Below are 24,189 nucleotides of genomic sequence, written 5' to 3'. Positions count from 1 at the left end.
ACACAGAGTAGTGTGTGTGACTGTATTATACACAGTGTGTGTGACTGTATTATACACAGAGTAGTGTGTGTGACTGTATTATACACAGAGTAGTGTGTGTGACTGTATTATACACAGTGTGTGTGACTGTATTATACACAGAGTAGTGTGTGTGACTGTATTATACACAGAGCAGTGTGTGTGTGACTGTATTATACACAGAGCAGTGTGTGTGTGACTGTATTATACACAGAGCAGTGTGTGTGTGACTGTATTATACACAGAGCAGTGTGTGTGTGACTGTATTATACACAGAGCAGTGTGTGTGTGTGACTGTATTATACACAGAGCAGTGTGTGTGTGTGACTGTATTATACACAGAGCATTGTGTGTGTGACTGTATTATACACAGAGCAGTGTGTGTGTGACTGTATTATACACAGAGCAGTGTGTGTGTGTGACTGTATTATACACAGAGCAGTGTGTGTGACTGTATTATACACAGAGCAGTGTGTGTGTGTGTGTGTGTGTGACTGTATTATACACAGAGCAGTGTGTGTGTGACTGTATTATACACAGAGCAGTGTGTGTGTGTGACTGTATTATACACAGAGCAGTGTGTGTGACTGTATTATACACAGAGCAGTGTGTGTGACTGTATTATACACAGAGCAGTGTGTGTGACTGTATTATACACAGAGCAGTGTGTGTGTGACTGTATTATACACAGAGCAGTGTGTGTGACTGTATTATACACAGAGCAGTGTGTGTGTGACTGTATTATACACAGAGCAGTGTATGTGTGTGACTGTATTATACACAGAGCAGTGTGTGTGTGTGACTGTATTATACACAGAGCAGTGTGTGTGTGTGACTGTATTATACACAGAGCAGTGTGTGTGGCTGTATTATACACAGAGCAGTGTGTGTGGCTGTATTATACACAGAGCAGTGTGTGTGTGACTGTATTATACACAGAGCAGTGTGTGTGTGACTGTATTATACACAGAGTAGTGTGTGTGTGTGACTGTATTATACACAGAGCAGTGTGTGTGTGACTGTATTATACACAGAGCAGTGTGTGTGTGACTGTATTATACACAGAGCAGTGTGTGTGTGACTGTATTATACACAGAGCAGTGTGTGTGACTGTATTATACACAGAGCAGTGTGTGTGTGACTGTATTATACACAGAGCAGTGTGTGTGTGACTGTATTATACACAGAGCAGTGTGTGTGTGTGTGTGACTGTATTATACACAGAGCAGTGTGTGTGTGTGACTGTATTATACACAGAGCAGTGTGTGTGTGTGTGACTGCATTATACACAGAGCAGTGTGTGTGTGTGTGACTGCATTATACACAGAGCAGTGTGTGTGTGTGACTGCATTATACACAGAGCAGTGTGTGTGTGTGACTGTATTATACACAGAGCAGTGTGTGTGTGACTGTATTATACACAGAGCAGTGTGTGTGTGACTGTATTATACACAGAGCAGTGTGTGTGTGACTGTATTATACACAGAGCAGTGTGTGTGTGTGTGACTGCATTATACACAGAGCAGTGTGTGTGTGTGACTGTATTATACACAGAGCAGTGTGTGTGTGACTGTATTATACACAGAGCAGTGTGTGTGTGACTGTATTATACACAGAACAGCGAGTGTGTGACTGTATTATACACAGAGCAGTGTGTGTGTGACTGTATTATACACAGAGCAGTGTGTGTGTGACTGTATTATACACAGAACAGCGAGTGTGTGACTGTATTATACACAGAGCAGTGTGTGTGTGACTGTATTATACACAGAACAGCGAGTGTGTGACTGTATTATACACAGAGCAGTGTGTGTGTGACTGTATTATACACAGAGCAGTGTGTGTGTGACTGTATTATACACAGAGCAGTGTATGTGTGTGACTGTATTATACACAGAGCAGTGCCTGTGTGACTGTATTATACACAGAGCAGTGTGTGTGACTGTATTATACACAGTGTGTGTGACTGTATTATACACAGAGTAGTGTGTGTGACTGTATTATACACAGAGCACTGTGTGTGTGTGACTGTATTATACACAGAGCACTGTGTGTGTGTGACTGTATTATACACAGAGCACTGTGTGTGTGTGTGTGACTGTATTATACACAGAGCACTGTGTGTGTGTGTGACTGTATTATACACAGAGCACTGTGTGTGTGTGTGACTGTATTATACACAGAGCAGTGTGTGTGTGTGACTGTATTATACACAGAGCAGTGTGTGTGTGTGACTGTATTATACACAGAGCAGTGTGTGTGTGTGACTGTATTATACACAGAGCAGTGTGTGTGTGACTGTATTATACACAGAGCAGTGTGTGTGTGTGACTGTATTATACACAGTGTGTTTGTGACTGTATTATACACAGAGCACTGTGTGTGTGTGTATTATACACAGAGCACTGTGTGTGTGTGTGTGTGACTGTATTATACACAGAGCACTGTGTGTGTGTGACTGTATTATACACAGAGCACTGTGTGTGTGTGTGTGACTGTATTATACACAGAGCACTGTGTGTGTGTGTGACTGTATTATACACAGAGCACTGTGTGACTGTATTATACACAGAGCAGTGTGTGTGACTGTATTATACACAGAGCAGTGTGTGTGTGTGTGACTGTATTATACACAGAGCAGTGTGTGTGACTGTATTATACAAAGAGCAGTGTGTGTGTGACTGTATTATACACAGAGCACTGTGTGACTGTATTATACACAGAGCACTGTGTGACTGTATTATACACAGAGCAGTGTGTGTGACTGTATTATACACAGAGCAGTGTGTGTGTGTGTGACTGTATTATACACAGAGCAGTGTGTGTGACTGTATTATACAAAGAGCAGTGTGTGTGTGACTGTATTATACACAGAGCAGTGTGTGTGACTGTATTATACAAAGAGCAGTGTGTGTGTGACTGTATTATACACAGAGCAGTGTGTGTGTGACTGTATTATACACAGAGTAGTGTGCGTGTGACTGTATTATACACAGAGCAGTGTGTGTGTGACTGTATTATACACAGTGTGTGTGACTGTATTATACACAGAGCAGTGTGTGTGTGTGACTGTATTATACACAGAGCAGTGTGTGTGTGTGACTGTATTATACACAGTGTGTGTGTGACTGTATTATACACAGAGCACTGTGTGTGTGACTGTATTATGCAGTGTGTGACTGTATTATACACAGAGCAGTGTGTGACTGTATTATACACAGAGCAGTGTGTGACTGTATTATACACAGAGCAGTGTGTGACTGTATTATACACAGTGTGTGTGTGACTGTATTATACACAGAGCAGTGTGTGTGTGTGACTGTATTATACACAGAGCAGTGTGTGTGTGTGACTGTATTATACACAGAGCAGTGTGTGTGTGTGTGACTGTATTATACACAGAGCAGTGTGTGACTGTATTATACACAGAGCAGTGTGTGACTGTATTATACACAGAGCACTGTGTGTGTGACTGTATTATACACAGAGCAGTGTGTGTGTGACTGTATTATACACAGAGCAGTGTGTGTGTGTGACTGTATTATACACAGAGCAGTGTGTGTGTGTGACTGTATTATACACAGTGTGTGTGTGTGACTGTATTATACACAGAGCACTGTGTGTGTGTGTATTATACACAGAGCACTGTGTGTGTGTGTGACTGTATTATACACAGAGCACTGTGTGTGTGTGACTGTATTATACACAGAGCACTGTGTGTGTGTGACTGTATTATACACAGAGCACTGTGTGACTGTATTATACACAGAGCACTGTGTGACTGTATTATACACAGAGCACTGTGTGACTGTATTATACACAGAGCAGTGTGTGTGACTGTATTATACACAGAGCAGTGTGTGTGACTGTATTATACAAAGAGCAGTGTGTGTGTGACTGTATTATACACAGAGCAGTGTGTGTGACTGTATTATACACAGAGCAGTGTGTGTGTGACTGTATTATACACAGAGCAGTGTGTGCGTGTGACTGTATTATACACAGAGCAGTGTGTGTGTGTGACTGTATTATACACAGAGCAGTGTGTGTGACTGTATTATACACAGAGCAGTGTGTGTGACTGTATTATACACAGAGCAGTGTGTGTGTGTGACTGTATTATACACAGAGCAGTGTGTGTGTGTGACTGTATTATACACAGTGTGTGTGTGACTGTATTATACACAGAGCAGTGTGTGTGTGACTGTATTATACACAGAGCAGTGTGTGACTGTATTATACACAGAGCAGTGTGTGTGTGACTGTATTATACACAGAGCAGTGTGTGTGTGACTGTATTATACACAGAGCAGTGTGTGTGTGTTTGACTGTATTATACACAGAGCAGTGTGTGTGTGTGACTGTATTATACACAGAGCAGTGTGTGTGTGACTGTATTATACACAGAGCAGTGTGTGTGTGTGACTGTATTATACACAGAGCAGTGTGTGTGTGTGACTGTATTATACACAGAGCAGTGTGTGTGTGTGACTGTATTATACACAGAGCAGTGTGTGTGTGTGACTGTATTATACACAGAGCAGTGTGTGACTGTATTATACACAGAGCAGTGTGTGTGTGTGACTGTATTATACACAGAGCAGTGTGTGTGTGACTGTATAATACACAGAGCAGTGTGTGTGTGACTGTATTATACACAGAGCAGTGTGTGCGTGTGACTGTATTATACACAGAGCAGTGTGTGTGTGACTGTATTATACACAGAGCAGTGTGTGTGACTGTATTATACACAGAGCACTGTGTGTGTGTGACTGTATTATACACAGAGCACTGTGTGTGTGTGACTGTATTATACACAGAGCAGTGTGTGTGTGTGACTGTATTATACACAGAGCAGTGTGTGTGTGACTGTATTATACACAGAGCAGTGTGTGTGTGACTGTATTATACACAGAGCAGTGTGTGTGTGACTGTATTATACACAGAGCAGTGTGTGTGTGACTGTATTATACACAGAGCAGTGTGTGTGTGACTGTATTATACACAGAGCAGTGTGTGTGTGACTGTATTATACACAGAGCAGTGTGTGTGTGACTGTATTATACACAGAGCAGTGTGTGTGTGACTGTATTATACACAGAGCAGTGTGTGTGTGTCTGTATTATACACAGAGCAGTGTGTGTGTGACTGTATTATACACAGAGCAGTGTGTGTGTGACTGTATTATACACAGAGCAGTGTGTGTGTGACTGTATTATACACAGAGCAGTGTGTGTGTGTGACTGTATTATACACAGAGCAGTGTGTGTGTGTGACTGTATTATACACAGAGCAGTGTGTGTGTGACTGTATTATACACAGAGCAGTGTGTGTGTGTGACTGTATTATACACAGAGCAGTGTGTGTGTGACTGTATTATACACAGAACAGAGTGTGTGTGACTGTATTATACACAGAGCAGTGTGTGTGTGACTGTATTATACACAGAACAGTGTGTGTGTGACTGTATTATACACAGAGCAGTGTGTGTGTGTGACTGTATTATACACAGAGCAGTGTGTGTGTGTGACTGTATTATACACAGAGCAGTGTGTGTGTGTGACTGTATTATACACAGAGCAGTGTGTGCGTGTGACTGTATTATACACAGAGCAGTGTGTGTGTGTGACTGTATTATACACAGAGCAGTGTGTGCGTGTGACTGTATTATACACAGAGCAGTGTGTGCGTGTGACGGTACCAACCGGATACCAAGGGTTAACACCAGGGAACAATGTCCTGCATAGGGAATCAGCAATTCACAACCCAGCCAGTTTTCAGGTTTTAAACAGAATGAATTTTATTAAGGCTCATATGCCCAGTATTTATGCAGGTCTGACCCCCCCCAGAAGGGGGGTTGAAAGAATGTTGTACATTAGATGGAGGGAACACGCCCTTTTACATGATACAATAGAATACCTTGCTCAAGCTGATAACAATTTAAACACAGACACACACTTGGCTTTCCTTATCATCTAGGGTTTGCTCTCTGAGGTTGATTAAACAATGGACTGTGTATCAATAACATTAATGACAGTGCACCATAGCTGAGGCTAAAGCTGAACACAGTTAACTCTTTCAGTGCTGACAGAAGGGTCTGTCACATCTACATAGCACAATATACAGCCTATAGACAACCTTTCTCACGTTATAGTCCAGAAGTGGCTAGGTTTGCCACAATGCTCCCCCAGAACCAAGCCGGCATACACAGTCTGATCCCAACGGATCGGCTTGGGGATGTCCGGGGCAACAACTTTCGGCTCAAGTAAGCTACGGGGTGTTCTCCGCCATCTGCTCCAACTTGGCTCAGTACTGCCCCCACCCCAAACATGGAAGCGTCTCTTCCCGGAGGGACTGGGCTTGGGTAGTCACAGGGTTAACATCAGCGGGATCCATGGGAGCATAGGCAGAAACAAGGGGGGCCAAGTCATTTCCAAGGAGAACATCAGCAGGTAAGTCCTTCTTGACCCCCACATTCACAAGTCTAGCGCCCACTCCCCAATCCAAATGTACCCTGGCAACAGGTAGGCGGAACACAGTGCCCCCTGCTACCCTCACAGCCACAGTGTCTCCAGTGTGCTGTTTCTCAGGCACCAAGTTCTCTTGAAGCAAGGTCATGGTAGCACCAGTATCCCGTAGACAACTGACCTCCTTCCCATTCACTTTAACCCGTTGCCGGTTATTCCGGTGGGCAGCTTGCACGGGGTCTGCTTCATGTAGGCTGCCCCAGCATTCTGGCGCCTCTACGTAGCGGGCCACAGGCTGAGGATTATGTGGGATTCCGCCAGCGGGTCTTCTCCAGGACTGTGCTTGATTCGCTGCGTTTAGGGGACACTCTGGTCTTTTGTGCCCTAGTTGCTTACATCCAAAGCACCGAATAGGTTGTGAGTAGCCCCGCGAATTGAACCGGGCTCTCTGAGGGTAGTTCGTGGCCGGAGGCCGTGTGGTATAGCGGTGCGCCGGGGGTTGGTAACTGGCAGCTGCTGGGGTGACTGGGGGTCTGTACTCCACTCTAGCAGTGGGCAATCGGTATACTGCTCCCCCTGCCCCTCGTACTGCCACGGATCCACCAGTGGGTGCTGTATCCGGCACCAAATGGGGAGCTATCAGGGTTAAAGTAGCTCCCGAATCCCGAAGTCCCTGGACCGACATCACCTCATGCAGAATTCCCAGGGGTTCCTCGGCTTGGGTGCTCAACACCTCATGAGCGGCTGGCTCCGTTTGGTAATGGTGAGCAGCCGCCCTTGGGGCCAGGTTCTGTCTGACCTGGTTCCAAGCTTGTCTGCTCCGATTTTGGGTGCACTCACGTGCCATATGTCCCCACTGCTTGCAGGTGTGGCATTGTATATTAGCCCGTCCGTTGTTAGGCTGTAGTCCATGGCGCCTCCTGGCATCAAAATGCTGGTCTGCTAATCTGGCTGCTTCGGTTAAGGTGAGGGGTTTTCGATCTCTCACCCATTCTTGGGCTTCTGGGGACAAGCCGTTAAAGAATTGCTCCAACAGCATCAGTTGTCGCAATTCTTCCATGGTGGTAGCTTGGCTGGCCTGTATCCACCCCTGAGATGCTTGATCCAGCTTGTGGGCCCACTCTGCATGGGAATCTCTTTCTGGCTTGCGCAGGCCTCTAAACTTGCGCCGGTATGCCTCTGAGGTAATGGCATATCTTTCCAAGATCGCTCTCTTCACTTTAGCGTAATCCTTGCTGTCCTCCCTGGGTACAGCGCGATACGCTTCCGCTGCCCTACCGGCTAGCTTGCCTGCTAGCACCGGCACCCATACGGACTGCTCCAAATCATGTAACTCGCACAGTCTCTCAAAATCCTGTAAATACCCATCAATCTCATCCTTCTCCTCACAAAACATTTTAAATGCATGGTATGGGATTTTGGGTCTTACTGGGTTGCTGAGTGCGTCCAAAATGGATTCTGCTCGGGAGGATGCATTCCGCGGACTGTGTGCCATCACGTACTCCTGCACATCTGCCATTACCACGGATAGCATATCCCGTGGTACAGGTTGGGGTAAAAATTCCAGCCTGGTCCTCATTTCCCTCTGGTATAGGGTCTCCTCCATGGCTGCTGGAGGCGTAGCGCTGCGAGCTCTGTCTCCCTCCATCAGCTCAGCAATTAATATAGCCTTGGGTTTGCTGCTGCCTATCTTTCCCCTGGCTTCTAGCAGTTCCTTTTACGTTTGTCTCTTTAGCTTAGAATAATCCATCTCCATTCACTTCGGTCCCTGGTACTCCTTCCATCTTAGTCAGTATTGTAGTAATCCCCCTCTTCCTGAGGTTACTGGCTTGTGTAGTTGCTCTTCTGGGCGATAAGGTTCATTCCGTCGCTTGCCACCAATTGTGACGGTACCAACCGGATACCAAGGGTTAACACCAGGGAACAATGTCCTGCATAGGGAATCAGCAATTCACAACCCAGCCAGTTTTCAGGTTTTAAACAGAATGAATTTTATTAAGGCTCATATGCCCAGTATTTATGCAGGTCTGACCCCCCCCAGAAGGGGGGTTGAAAGAATGTTGTACATTAGATGGAGGGAACACGCCCTTTTACATGATACAATAGAATACCTTGCTCAAGCTGATAACAATTTAAACACAGACACACACTTGGCTTTCCTTATCATCTAGGGTTTGCTCTCTGAGGTTGATTAAACAATGGACTGTGTATCAATAACATTAATGACAGTGCACCATAGCTGAGGCTAAAGCTGAACACAGTTAACTCTTTCAGTGCTGACAGAAGGGTCTGTCACATCTACATAGCACAATATACAGCCTATAGACAACCTTTCTCACGTTATAGTCCAGAAGTGGCTAGGTTTGCCACAGTGCGTGTGACTGTATTATACACAGAGCAGTGTGTGTGTGTGACTGTATTATACACAGAGCAGTGTGTGTGTGTGTGACTGTATTATACACAGAGCAGTGTGTGTGTGTGACTGTATTATACACAGAGCAGTGTGTGTGACTGTATTATACACAGAGCAGTGTGTGTGTGTGACTGTATTATACACAGAGCAGTGTGTGTGTGACTGTATAATACACAGAGCAGTGTGTGTGTGACTGTATTATACACAGAGCAGTGTGTGTGTGACTGTATAATACACAGAGCAGTGTGTGCGTGTGACTGTATTATACACAGAGCAGTGTGTGCGTGTGACTGTATTATACACAGAGCAGTGTGTGACTGTATTATACACAGAGCACTGTGTGTGTGACTGTATTATACACAGAGCACTGTGTGTGTGTGACTGTATTATACACAGAGCAGTGTGTGTGTGACTGTATTATACACAGAGCAGTGTGTGTGTGACTGTATTATACACAGAGCAGTGTGTGTGACTGTATTATACACAGAGCAGTGTGTGAGAAACTGTATTATACACAGAGCAGTGTGTGTGTGTGACTGTATTATACACAGAGCAGTGTGTGCGTGTGACTGTATTATACACAGAGCAGTGTGTGTGTGACTGTATTATACACAGAGCAGTGTGTGACTGTATTATACACAGAGCAGTGTGTGCGTGTGACTGTATTATACACAGAGCAGTGTGTGCGTTTGACTGTATTATACACAGAGCAGTGTGTGCGTGTGACTGTATTATACACAGAGCAGTGTGTGCGTGTGACTGTATTATACACAGAGCAGTGTGTGTGTGTGACTGTATTATACACAGAGCACTGTGTGACTGTATTATACACAGAGCAGTGTGTGTGACTGTATTATACACAGAGCAGTGTGTGTGACTGTATTATACACAGAGCAGTGTGTGTGTGTGTGACTGTATTATACACAGAGCAGTGTGTGTGTGTGACTGTATTATACACAGATCAGTGTGTGTGTGTGTGACTGTATTATACACAGAGCAGTGTGTGTGTGACTGTATTATACACAGAGCAGTGTGTGTGTGACTGTATTATACACAGAGCAGTGTGTGTGTGTCTGTATTATACACAGAGCAGTGTGTGTGTGTGTGTGACTGTATTATACACAGAGCAGTGTGTGTGTGTGTGACTGTATTATACACAGAGCAGTGTGTGACTGTATTATACACAGAGCACTGTGTGTGTGTGACTGTATTATACACAGAGCAGTGTGTATGTGTGACTGTATTATACACAGAGCAGTGTGTGTGTCTGTATTATACACAGAGCAGTGTGTGTGTGTGACTGTATTATACACAGAGTAGTGTGTGTGTGACTGTATTATACACAGAGCACTGTGTGACTGTATTATACACAGAGCAGTGTGTGTGACTGTATTATACACAGAGCAGTGTGTGTGACTGTATTATACACAGAGCAGTGTGTGTGTGTGTGTGTGACTCTATTATACACAGAGCAGTGTGTGTGTGACTGTATTATACACAGAGCAGTGTGTGACTATATTATACACAGAGCAGTGTGTGTGTGACTGTATTATACACAGAGCAGTGTGTGTGTGACTGTATTATACACAGAGTAGTGTGTGTGTGACTGTATTATACACAGAGCAGTGTATGTGTGTGACTGTATAATACAAAGAGCAGTGTGTGTGTGACTGTATAATACACAGAGCAGTGTGTGTGTGTGACTGTATTATACACAGAGCAGTGTGTGTGTGTGACTGTATTATACACAGAGCAGTGTGTGTGTGACTGTATTATACACAGAGCAGTGTGTGTGTGTGACTGTATTATACACAGAGCAGTGTGTGTGTGACTGTATTATACACAGAGCAGTGTGTGTGTGTGTGTGTCTGTATTATACACAGAGCAGTGTGTGTGTCTGTATTATACACAGAGCAGTGTGTGTGTGACTGTATTATACACAGAGTAGTGTGTGTGTGACTGTATTATACACAGAGCAGTGTATGTGTGTGACTGTATTATACACAGAGCAGTGTGTGTGTGACTGTATAATACACAGAGCAGTGTGTGCGTGTGACTGTATTATACACAGAGCAGTGTGTGTGTGACTGTATTATACACAGAGCAGTGTATGTGTGTGACTGTATAATACACAGAGCAGTGTGTGTGTGTGACTGTATAATACACAGAGCAGTGTGTGTGTGTGTGACTGTATAATACACAGAGCAGTGTGTGTGTGTGACTGTATTATACACAGAGCAGTGTGTGTGTGACTGTATTATACACAGAGCAGTGTGTGTGTGTGACTGTATTATACACAGAGCAGTGTGTGTGTGACTGTATTATACACAGAGCAGTGTGTGTGTGACTGTATTATACACAGAGCAGTGTGTGTGTGTGACTGTATTATACACAGAGCAGTGTGTGTGTGTGACTGTATTATACACAGAGCAGTGTGTGTGTCTGTATTATACACAGAGCAGTGTGTGTGTCTGTATTATACACAGAGCAGTGTGTGTGTCTGTATTATACACAGAGCAGTGTGTGACTGTATTATACACAGAGCAGTGTGTGTGTGTGACTGTATTATACACAGAGCAGTGTGTGTGTGTGACTGTATTATACACAGAGCACTGTGTGTGAGTGACTGTATTATACACAGAGCACTGTGTGTGTGTGACTGTATTATACACAGAGCACTGTGTGTGTGTGACTGTATTATACACAGAGCACTGTGTGTGTGTGACTGTATTATACACAGAGCACTGTGTGTGTGTGACTGTATTATACACAGAGCACTGTGTGACTGTATTATACACAGAGCAGTGTGTGTCTGTGACTGTATTATACACAGAGCACTGTGTGTGTGTGACTGTATTATACACAGAGCACTGTGTGTGTGTGACTGTATTATACACAGAGCACTGTGTGTGTGTGACTGTATTATACACAGAGCACTGTGTGTGTGTGACTGTATTATACACAGAGCAGTGTGTGTGTGACTGTATTATACACAGAGCAGTGTGTGACTGTATTATACACAGAGCAGTGTGTGACTGTATTATACACAGAGCACTGTTGTGTGTGTGACTGTATTATACACAGAGCACTGTGTGTGTGTGACTGTATTATACACAGAGCAGTGTGTGTGTGACTGTATTATACACAGAGCTAGTGTGTGTGTATACACAGAGCAGTGTGTGTGTCTGTATTATACACAGAGCAGTGTGTGTGTCTGTATTATACACAGAGCAGTGTGTGTGTCTGTATTATACACAGAGCAGTGTGTGACTGTATTATACACAGAGCAGTGTGTGTGTGTGACTGTATTATACACAGAGCAGTGTGTGTGTGTGACTGTATTATACACAGAGCACTGTGTGTGAGTGACTGTATTATACACAGAGCACTGTGTGTGTGTGACTGTATTATACACAGAGCACTGTGTGTGTGTGACTGTATTATACACAGAGCACTGTGTGTGTGTGACTGTATTATACACAGAGCACTGTGTGTGTGTGACTGTATTATACACAGAGCACTGTGTGACTGTATTATACACAGAGCAGTGTGTGTCTGTGACTGTATTATACACAGAGCACTGTGTGTGTGTGACTGTATTATACACAGAGCACTGTGTGTGTGTGACTGTATTATACACAGAGCACTGTGTGTGTGTGACTGTATTATACACAGAGCACTGTGTGTGTGTGACTGTATTATACACAGAGCAGTGTGTGTGTGACTGTATTATACACAGAGCAGTGTGTGACTGTATTATACACAGAGCAGTGTGTGACTGTATTATACACAGAGCACTGTGTGTGTGTGACTGTATTATACACAGAGCACTGTGTGTGTGTGACTGTATTATACACAGAGCAGTGTGTGTGTGACTGTATTATACACAGAGCAGTGTGTGTGTGACTGTATTATACACAGAGCAGTGTGTGTGTGACTGTATTATACACAGAGCAGTGTGTGTGACTGTATTATACACAGAGCAGTGTGTGAGAAACTGTATTATACACAGAGCAGTGTGTGTGTGACTGTATTATACACAGAGCAGTGTGTGTGTGTGACTGTATTATACACAGAGAAATGTGTACAATGTGACTCTTTCTTTCTACAGCTCCTCTGGGACTGTCACTGAGTTATGATTGAAACATTGTGACAACGCGCTCTGTGCCAGGGGTATGAGGTAGGTGTCTCTTGTTCCCTTCACTCTGTGCCAGGGGTATGAGGTAGGTGTCTCTTGTTCCCTTCACTCTGTGCCAGGGGTGTGAGGTACGTGTCTTTTGTCCCCGTCGCTCTGTGCCAGGGGTGTGAGGTACGTGTCTTTTGTCCCCGTCGCTCTGTGCCAGGGGTATGAGGCAAGTCAGGAGATACAGGTCTCATCCCTTGGTAGTACTGTTGGACCTACATGTTAACTGAAAATATTGTGCAGGTTTTCAAAGTAGACACAGTTTCCTGTTATTCTTCACTTTCTCTCTCATTGTGTCTCATGTGTCTTCCATTTACACCTCTGCTTTGACCACACACTTTGGTCTCAGATGACCTGTGTCTAACCATGTCACTTATCTGACCAGTCATTTAACCAGTTGTTGCTGGTTTTCCACCCTCAGGTTATCAGTGAGGACGATGAAGTCTAAGATGTTCTGTGTGTCCTGTGCTGCACTAACACTGCTAATGCTGGTATTTGGAGCTTTGGCCAATCTTCTCCCAGCTGTCAGAGAGCCCCATGTATCAGGAACTCGGAGAAGACTTTCCAGTTTAGACGCGTTGCACCAGGACACCTTCACCCTAATCATGCAGACCTACAACAGGACTGATCTGCTCCTCAAGATGCTGAACCACTACCAGGCAGTACCCAGGCTGGGAGCAATCATCGTAGTGTGGAACAATGTAGAGCAGGACACACCTAAAGATTTGTGGGAGTCACTGGGACCCCACCCTGTGCCTGTCATCTTTAAGAAACAGAGTGTCAACCTCATGAGGAACAGGCTCCAGAACTTCCCAGAGATTCAAGGACAGGGTCAGTAAATATTGCTGGTAAAATAATATCCCTCAGTAAAACTATAGTTAATTTCATTAAATCTGCTGATTTCATCTCCAGGTGCAGTTAGAGTTCATTAAGAACCTGAGGTTATATTTTGTGGGTGTTATGTTTTGTGTTCTTGGAGCTGCCATTTTGTTAGGACAGTTGTGTGTAAAGTAAGACAATATGGCAGCCAGTGAGTTGTTGTAGATGACAGGTTTGCTTTTCTCCTGTCTTGTTATATGAGGTAGTAAAGAAGAAAACAAACATGACGTGAGTAAAAACAATCAGCATTTTTCTTCCTAATTGGAAAGAGTCTACAGCCGCGTTCATTACTTTTGGTAAATAAGAACATGGCCACCAGGAGGAGGCAGACACCCCAGCCAAAGGCTTTATTACTCCTCCCACTTCCCTCATCCCCCAGTCATTCTTTGCCTTTCATCCCAGAAGGTTGGCAGAGAAGTGTCCAGAATTTGTTTTGTCTCTTATGGAGGGTACTACTCTTTGCAATGGGCCAGGAGTTTTAAGTAGCCCTATAAGCTTCTCACTGAGGGCCTGGGTGAAAGTTAAAGTCCGGAGATGCAGGGAGAGTTCTCTTTTGTGACACCATCCCGACTCATATTAACAGCTCCTACAGCAAATGGCGTTGACAAGTTTTGCAGACTGCTTTCTTCTCTCAAGTCCATGTCAGGAGCGATGCTACTAACGTCACACTTGAAGGGCCGTGTTCCTGTAGATTCTGGTAAGATCTTTTCATTTTTTTATTACATAATGTTAACACAGGAGACAGGGTCACAGTGTGGCGCCTTTTTATCTTTACAGAATCAAGGGTTAATATCTCCTTGGGGGGAATAATAATCTTATATGTTTATTTGATTTTATGCTGCTTTATGTGTGAGATGTTAGGCTCATAGGCTGTTATGGAATATACAGGTTTCACTTTGAGAGGCATGCTGCTTACAAGCTTGGCGCACTTAAAGTGAAAGTAAATCCTAGCGTTTTACAAACGCTAGGATTTACTATTGAAACAAATAAAGGGCACTTTCATTCATGAAGTATAAGATACTTCATGTAGAAAGCTCCTTTATTTTATTCGATCGGTCGCCGCTCTTAGCTGCTACAGCAGCCCATAGCTAAGAAATGTTTTGGCTAAGAGCTGACGTTTTCACCTCTTAGCCAATAGCTGTGCGGTAAATCCGGCTTGGCGCCCATGGGACCCGGATATACTTTCACTTTAAGGGTAAAACTTTCTATACCTTACCTGCTATGTAATACAATACCCTTAACCCAATTACCCCAATAAACACACGGACACCAGTTATGGGAGAAAAAAAATCCTCCCCGTCCGGGACAAGGGTTGCATTTATTAAAGAAACAGTCACTTTCCTTCTCTCATAGCAGGGACGGTCCTGCATTGTGCACTATGTGATTCATTCCCTCTTCGTGACCGGGTGTCTATCAGAGAGGAGTCATAAATCTCTGTACTGTCTGGGTCATAGGGAGTGTTGAGTGCCCCAGCCATTAGGGTACAGATGTGCCGTTCATTTTATTTAAAAGAAAAGAGAGCACTCTTTCTATTCTATGGTGAGGAAGCCCAAGTTCCCCCTCTCAATTATGTTCCATATGCCTTGATAATGTGATAATATCAAACATGTTTGATATCACGGAACCGTCCACCTCTGAGGAGTTGACGTTCAGTGAGTTGCGTACCCTACGTTGTTATCTATATACACATGCAGTTTTCCCGTAGCATTGCTGATCCTCTATCTGGAGGGGGCCTTTTTTTTTCTTCTCCAGACGTTACTGTGCTGTTCAGACGGCGGAGTCTGCGCCCATAATGCTTTACCTCGCCCTGCTAAGCGCAAGCAAAAGTTTACATATTGCACTCCTTCCCAGAGTACATCAAATATTTTATTTTTTGATTTAACTGATAGAGCTATCAGAGGATGTAGTTCTGAGACCTCAGAGGGAACTTCTGGGTCAGAGTCTGCTGCCTTTACATCTCCAGCTGCGGAAGAATCAGACTTTCTTCTAGAGAATTCAGAGGTTCCAGAGGTCATATTGCCTGATGAACCTTTAATTCCTAAATTGAGTAGTTTGAGGACAGGGTGGGACCTACCCTTCCCTGCTCCTGTTGTCCCAGGTCTTCCACCTTGGATTGTACAGTTCCCTGCAGGTGCGACTGTTCCTGAGTGTTGTGCCTTTCGTTACCGAATTGCGCGCCTTCGCATGTTACTCAGACATGTTTTTTCAATTATTGAACGACCCTATCCTTATCGGATACGGGAATTCTCAGTCTGCTCTTCGAATGGCGCATCTCATTAGATATGTGGGGATGATGTCATCTCCTGTTTGTCCATGTATTGAGATCTTTCCCAGTTTTTGGAAGATTAGGGCTCCGTTTGGCCGGTCCTGCGGTTAGGCCTGTTTCTTCTTGGGTGTTAACCTACGGGTTGCCTTGTATATTATTTTCATCCAATAGGATGTCCTGTCTGTTTCCTTCTTCCCCTCTGAGGGAGGATTTATGCGACTTGATGTTTAAGACCCAGACTTCAGGCTTGTTCTGTCTCGTAGCCGTTCGGACATGTGGTGCCGCTCTGCTTGGCTGGTCTGGTAGAGGCACCAAGTGCTCATGTTATCCTCTGTGTTCAACTAAGCATGCTAGAGGACCGGTGGGTCCATGTGGCAGTAAAGAATGTCTTATTCCTTATAGCCTTCAATTTGTATGACTGGGTCAGAGGAATTCCGCTGCGTCTCTCTTGTGTCTGGGGTTGTCAGACCCTAGAGCTCCTTCCCATGTAGTGGAGGGTTGGAGGGCTTTGTGCCCTCTTGCCGCCGATTTGGGCAGTTTGGCCTTTTTTTCTTTGAGGCCCTGGGAATTGTCCTTTTCTGGACTTTAGTTCTCAGCAGCTAGTAGTTTATTGGGTAGTTCAGCTGCCTTGCAGTGGATGGGTTGCAAACTGTGACCAGCTGCAGCTATTGCACATTGACTGTGTACTGTCTAGCTGTTTTTTATTAGACCTTTTGGTCTTCCTTTCCCCTCCGGGATATGGTCGTTCCCTGTTAGGGATACTGGGCGTGGTCTCCTTGGGCTCTGATCGGAGCTGGGGATGCTGTGCGTTTTTTTTTTTTTTTTTTTTTTTCCTCTCTATGATCCTCTGATTGTATGGAGGTGATGCGGAGATTAGCCTTTGCTTGAGTGTTTTTTTCCTCTGGTTATCCCCTTGCTTGTTGTCCTGCGGCTGTTTGAGAGTCTATGGGCTCTAGTGTCGTTGTATGACTGTTAACGCCTTAGCTCCTTTGGAGCATTGGACTTTGGCAAGGGGTGGTCTCTTCCTTGGTCGGGAATTGCAAGTTTTCTTGTTATCTGTGTTGATCTAGATATTGCATTGTTTTCTCTCTCTGGGTTTTTTTTTTTTTCTCAGACGGGGTGTTTAAGTTCTCGGATTGTGTTTGTTTAAACAGTTGGGGACTCGGACCTGTTTTCTCCCTGGTGCTTCCGGTTGCTGAGGCTTCGCTCAGTGTTTTCCCTTGTGGAGTTGTTGCTGGACTTTTTGGCTCTAGGGCTGGTCTGGGGTTCTCCAGTTCCTGGGAACTTGGGCTATGTCCTTTCACTAGGACTAATTGACTTGCTCACGGTTGCCCAGGTTTTCTGAGTGCCGATGCTCATCGGTCTTACGCCTTTATGGTCGTTTTCCCTTGGTCAGCTTGCTGTAGTAACCTTATGGATTCACTGCTCTGCAGGCGAATGGGTTTGCAGTATCTTTGCTGCAGCTATTGCACATTGGATGTGTGTTGGCAAGCTAATTCTTTAGGATTCCTTCCACGTTCATTTGCGTTTGAGATTGATCTCTCCTGTGGCTTTGTGTCTTGTGAGCAGGTGCTCCTGCCTTTTTTGGCCCCATCACCTTTTTTAGGGTAGGGGGCTTATTCTCCTTATGGATGTGTGGTCCCTTTTTCTTAGGGATTCTCCTGGATTCAGGAGGTTGGAACTGAGAGTTAACCTTCAGAAAGGGGTGTTTCTCTCTGGGTTGTTACATTACATCTGAAGTCTTGCCTTGCTGGCACCTTTTCAAAACTATTGTGGGCTTTTTGTTAGATTCCTTTGGGTCTACAGCCTTGTCGTTCTAAGGAGTTGGGTTAGCACTGTGTACTGTTGGGATGTCTGTGGCCATTCTTCCGCTCGTTTGTGAGCTGGTGTTGGGGTTCTTGTGTTCCCCTGTTTCAGACCTGCCGCTGCTTGGGCTGGCCTGGAAGTGTGTTCTGAGATGTGTTGTCATCTTCAGGATCTAAGTCGGCATAGTAGCTAGATCCCTGGACTTGCAAGCAGAAGGTCCAGGGTTACCATACGTCTTTTGCGTTCTGGGTGTAACCCTCTCTCTCTCTTGGGGGTGCAGAGGGCCTCATTGAGGTTATTTGCTTCCCCTTTTCGAGCCCTGTGTGTAGGTCTGGCGGCTTCAATTGCCTAGAGTTTGCCCTCTGTCTGGGAGTTTTCTTTTGCAATCTGTTCTCTTGCTGGCTGCTTTTTACTTCTTGGCAAGTATTCTTCTGTGCCATCTTGATGATGGCTGCGTGTTCTTGACAAAGGGTTTTTCGTACCGGTCTGTTACACATTCTTTTTTGTCTGAATACTTTAGTATTCTTAGTTCTCGCGATGTGAGGACTCAGTCTTCAGTTGTCTTTTGGTGCTTTGCACGATGTTGGGAGAAGGGTTTCTCTGTTTAGATGCCCGGTCCTAAACCTCTGGTTTCTGCTTGGTCTGGGCGTAGCCTCCCCTTGTCTGTCAGGATCCATTTGGATCTTTTGTGAGCTGGGCTCGCTAATGGGTTGTTTTTTTTTATGGATTTTGTGGTGACCTTTTGGTTTTCCTTCAGTTCCTCCTTGCGCTATCCCTTGGGGAGTTTAGGTTGGTGTTCCCCTCTTTTTAGTGAGCGGTGAGGGACCGACGGTGTCTCCTGGAGGACTGTTGGCTCAGTTGAGTCCAATTTTTGCGGTTTCTAGCTAGGCTTCTGGACTATCTGCTGGTCAGTGTCCTTGGGGCCTTACCTCTTTTTAAAGTTTTTTTTTCGGCTTCGGACGAAGCAGGGTTTTTGTTGGTTAGTGGTTTCAGGCTTGGTGCTCTCAGAATGGGCCGCCTATTTACCCTCCTGTTTTGGCATTCAGTGTCCTCTAGCTTGGGTATGGTTTTCCCAAAAGTAATGAATGCAGCTGTGGACTCTTTCCCATTAGGAAGAAAAACATAAATTATGCTTACCTGATAATTTCATTTTCTTCTGTGGGAAAGAGTCCACAGCCCCCCGCGCGTTTTTGTTTTGTTTTGTTTTTTTATGTGGTGCGTCTTAGTTGTATTCTTCTGGCACCTTTTCACCCTGATATTTCTTCTACTGTTCCTTGTTCCTTCAGCAGAATGACTGGGGGATGAGGGAAGTGGGAGGAGTATTTAAGCCTTTGGCTGGGGTGTCTTTGCCTCCTCCTGGTGGCCAGGTTCTTATTTCCCAGAAGTAATAAATGCAGCTGTGGACTCTTTCCCACGGAAGAAAATGAAATGATCAGGAAAGCATAATTTATGCTTTCTTAGGATGTTTTTTACACAAGTGAGCAAAATTAAAATAATTGTGGCAGCTCCCTAGAGCAAAATGTGATACGAAATGGAACTAGATAAACTCAATCCACAACAAAGTTGAAATATTTATCTATACATTAACAGACACATTAAACATAACAGAATATCTTGTGTATATGAAAAATGATATTTCTAGTTGTTAAAATTTTAATTTTTTTACAGGCCCTGATTGGCTGTATCATGTCTATAGTAACTGGCCTCTAAGCACACACATGCAGTAATAATAAGTTACATAAACCTCCTGTACCGGGTCATTACAGGCCCTGATTGGCTGTATCATGTCTATAGTAATCGGCCTCTAAGCACTCACATGCAGTAATAAGTTACATAAACCTCCTGTACCGGGTCATTACAGGCCCTGATTGGCTGTATCATGTCTATAGTAACCGGCCTCTAAGCACTCACATGCAGTAATAATAAGTTACATAAACCTCCTGTACCGGGTCATTACAGGCCCTGATTGGCTGTATCATGTCTATAGTAACCGGCCTCTAAGCACTCACATGCAGTAATATTAAGTTGCATAAACCTCCTGTACCGGGTCATTACAGGCCCTGATTGGCTGTATCATGTCTATAGTAACCGGCCTCTAAGCACTCACATGCAGTAATATTAAGTTACATAAACCTCCTGTATCGGGTCATTACAGGCCCTGATTGGCTGTATCATGTCTATAGTAACCGGCCTCTAAGCACTCACATGCAGTAATATTAAGTTACATAAACCTCCTGTATCGGGTCATTACAGGCCCTGATTGGCTGTATCATGTCTATAGTAACCGGCCTCTAAGCACTCACATGCAGTAATATTAAGTTACATAAACCTCCTGTATCGGGTCATTACAGGCCCTGATTGGCTGTATCATGTCTATAGTAACCGGCCTCTAAGCACTCACATGCAGTAATATTAAGTTACATAAACCTCCTGTATCGGGTCATTACAGGCCCTGATTGGCTGTATCATGTCTATAGTAACCGGCCTCTAAGCACACACATGCAGTAATAATAAGTTACATAAACCCCTGACTAGGGCACACTATCACAAAACATACTTATAAAAACCCTTTCAATGTCACTATGAATTTTGCTCAAATTTTGCAGATTAATCTCAACAGAAAAAAAAAAACATACTTTGGGAGGAGCGCTTTAGGAGCTAGATGGGGTATTTCTAACGAGATTAAGGGATTAAATGCCCTACTTTTCTTGAGTCTCTGCTCATAACATAACTAAGTAATAACTTAACAACTTAACAGTTGAACTTAATAACTTTGTCAAATAAAACTCAACACATTAGGTGGGTGAAAGACCCGTTGGTCGTATTTATTAATACCAGCAATGGGAACTGGTAACGACAGGTGATGGGTGGCAGCAATCGGGGCCTACATGACTAACTATATAACCCCTTCTAGAAAAATGGCCAGGGGACACTGCTTCAGACCACAAGGCAGAGATACTCAATGCAGCTTTGTAAGTTTAGGGGGTTCTCAGCCTGTCCATAACCAGCCAGAGCACGCCCAAGCTACCAAGCCTGTGGCGTCACCCTGACTGCAGTGGCCGTCATTCAAACCTCCTTCCAGCCTGCAGCTGTGATCCTGACCACCCGCCACAAGAGACAGACCTGCAAATTAAACGGTCCAGACTCTTACCACCACCATTATACCCTTAGGAGTAGCGCCTGCCTGATGTTCTGAAGGAACAGATTTACTCCTGCCGGTTCTAAATGAACCCCATCCTGCCTATATAAACCATTATGGGCTGCTGAGATGTTCCCATGCTCAATAATAAAACCCTTGAGGTCCCTAACCTGCTTCCTCAGGTCCCTATTGATCTTCTTCCAGACCTGGAATGCTAATTTATGACGCAACATGTGTCTCCACCTCAATCTAGGTATCACATTCGACCACCCGATTCGCACACCTGAAAACCAGAGTTTGAATTGTCGCAGATCCGCCTGCATTGCTTGGATTAAATCCAAAGTTGGGATGACCCCCACATCGTTGCCACCCGCATGTAAGATTAAAATGTGGGGCTTTTCCCACCTTCTCGCAGCATCTTGCAACAAAGCAGGCAGATCTGCCCAGGACAAACCCCTGTGCCCTAGCCAACGCAACACAGCCGTGGACTATGGGAATCCTAGCTGCTGTCCTCCTGGCATGGCCGTGTCTTGAATTGCAACCCAGTGCATGTATGAATGGCCAACGATCCACACCCGAAAAGGACCTGGACGTGTGCCTGAAAAAGAAACTATAATTAGCTTGCACACTTATTGGACCTGACCTCAAGCTTACATGGCCAGCCCCTCTTCCCACCATTACAGGCACCATAACACATGGGTAACCACAAACTCTTATCCCCTATGCATACAGCGGCCTGACGTACGATCTGTACCGCTGACATCTCCAGCGTCCTAAGGAGCGAATACTGTCAGAGGACCAGCCTAACTCTGCTGCCGTTGTGGCCTCCCCCACTCTGAACGAGTGTGGTGCAATACGCGAACCATTGAATCCAGCCCGCTGCGCTACCCGCCCCAATATCTTTCTGAATTGGTATCGTTTCAAAGGGTCCCCGTTCGCATGAATGAGGAACCGGGAAGATCCTCCTGGTCGCACTTCCCGGTATGAGGCTACCAACCGCAACGGGCAACAGGTGATCCCTGGTTGCCCTGGTAGGGAAAGCCAGGCTCCCCAGCCCTCTTGGACCGTCTTAGACCTAGGAATAAAAATAAGCACTGAGCCATCCATCACTCTAACTTGATTGTGCATGATTCCTCCAGCTTTTACCGTCTTTGATTGTGGAACTAACTCCCCCACTCTCAGCATGCCATGAAATGCCAGCCCAAAGGCCGCCCCGAAAAGCTTGACCTCAAAAGGCGAAGAGCATATTGCCGGCAGTACTTCCAACAATTTTACTAGCCTATCCACTGTAATTGGTTCCCTGGCATCTCTTCGCGGAATCTCCAAACGCCCCCAACCCCTCATTATCTGCTTCACGAGAAAGGAGCGTGACATGTCCTGAAACGCGTACAATCTTCAGAAGAAAGCGACCGCCGAGAGCCTGGACACCACTGCCCCCTTTTTAGTTTGCTTACCTCTCAGCTCAGCTAGCCACTGTAGCAAGAAGCCCTGCTCACCTTCACAGGAGGGAAATTCTTGTAAGTCGCAGAAACTCACCCACTCGCCTTAGTACCTCACATAAGTCGACCAGGTGCCAGGGATGTCCTGAGTAAGGGGAACAGCTGTTGCAGTCCACCGCCATCTGCCATAAAAAGGAAGGGCAAGGAAGAACATTAGGAGCCGCAGCCCTGAACGCCTCCCACTGGAAGCGAGACAATGCGTCTGCCACTATATTCTGTACCCCAGGAACATGGCAAGCTCTGAAGTCAAAATTCAACTGCAGGCATCTCAACACCAAGTGCCGCAGGTAATGCACCACCAAAGGCGATGAAGCTGAATGTCTGTTGATGGCAAAAACCACACTGAGATTATCTGTCCAGAGAATCACCACCCGGTCGCGAAAAAGATGACCCTACAGCTCAACTGCTACTATAATGGGAAACAACTCCAGGAAGCATAGGTTGCGTGTAAGCCCAAGGTCCGCCCAGCCAGGCGGCCAGTGCTCCACACTCGATGCCCCCTCAAAGTATTCCCCATATCCAAACGCTCCAGCCGAGTCTGTGAAAAGGTGCAATGACTGATTGGACACTGGATCGCCTCTCCACATGCATATGCCATTGAAGTCTCGCAGGAATCTCTTCCACACCTGTAAGTCAGACACCAGATCCCCCGTGATACTGATGCGTGACGATGCTGTTTTACCGTCCCCCAACCGCCTTTTCAGCCGTTTACAAAAAATCATACCCCACGAGATGACTCCGCGAAGTTTAGGAGTCCTAGGAGCGATTGCAATTCCCTCAATGAGCACAATGCTGCCGTGGCCATTGTCCTAACAGTATGCAACAGTCTGTTCACCTTATCTCTAGGCAGTTTACATTCCATCGCTACAGAGTCTATTTCTATGCCCAGGAACGTCAAACGCGTGCAAGGTCCCTCCGTTTGTATCCTCGGCTAGAGGAACCCCAAACCTGGCCATCATGAACCTTATGACGTTCATCAAGGAGGCACAATCCGATGAGCTGGCAGCTCCCATTAGTAGGAAATCATCCAAATAGTGTGCGATCTTGTCATTTCCTGCCACTGATGCTACCACCCAGTGGAGGAAAGAGCATACCTATAGGTATGCTGTGCTGAGTAGGTCTGTATGCTGTGCTGTATAATGTACTGGATAGTACTGTATGCTGTGCTGTATAATGTACTGGATAGTACTGTATGCTGTGCTGTATAATGTACTGGATAGTACTGTATGCTGTGCTGTATAATGTACTGGATAGTACTGTATGCTGTGCTGTATAATGTACTGGATAGTACTGTATGCTGTGCTGTATAATGTACTGGATAGTACTGTATGCTGTGCTGTATAATGTACTGGATAGTACTGTATGCTGTGCTGTATAATGTACTGGATAGTACTGTATGCTGTGCTGTATAATGTACTGGATAGTACTGTATGCTGTGCTGTATAATGTACTGGATAGTACTGTATGCTGTGCTGTATAATGTACTGGATAGTACTGTATGCTGTGCTGTATAATGTAC

General features: G+C 45.0%; 1 protein-coding gene across 1 annotated transcript in view; it reads left to right on the top strand.

The window, feature by feature from the left end:
- Positions 1–24,189, top strand: part of EXTL2 (exostosin like glycosyltransferase 2) — a 40,422-nt gene that overhangs the window by 218 nt on the left and 16,015 nt on the right. Inside the window, exons 2-3 of the mRNA XM_053696572.1 lie at positions 13,010–13,078; positions 13,503–13,912. Coding sequence (XP_053552547.1) covers positions 13,074–13,078; positions 13,503–13,912 — 415 coding nt within the window. The 5' untranslated portion in view covers positions 13,010–13,073. The remainder of the gene's footprint in view (positions 1–13,009; positions 13,079–13,502; positions 13,913–24,189) is intronic.

The sequence above is a fragment of the Bombina bombina genome, unplaced genomic scaffold, assembly GCF_027579735.1.
Source record: "Bombina bombina isolate aBomBom1 unplaced genomic scaffold, aBomBom1.pri scaffold_541, whole genome shotgun sequence".
NCBI classification, from domain to species: domain Eukaryota; kingdom Metazoa; phylum Chordata; class Amphibia; order Anura; family Bombinatoridae; genus Bombina; species Bombina bombina.
The sequence above is the reverse complement of the archived record's forward strand: the minus strand, read 5'-3'. Positions and strand labels throughout refer to the sequence as shown.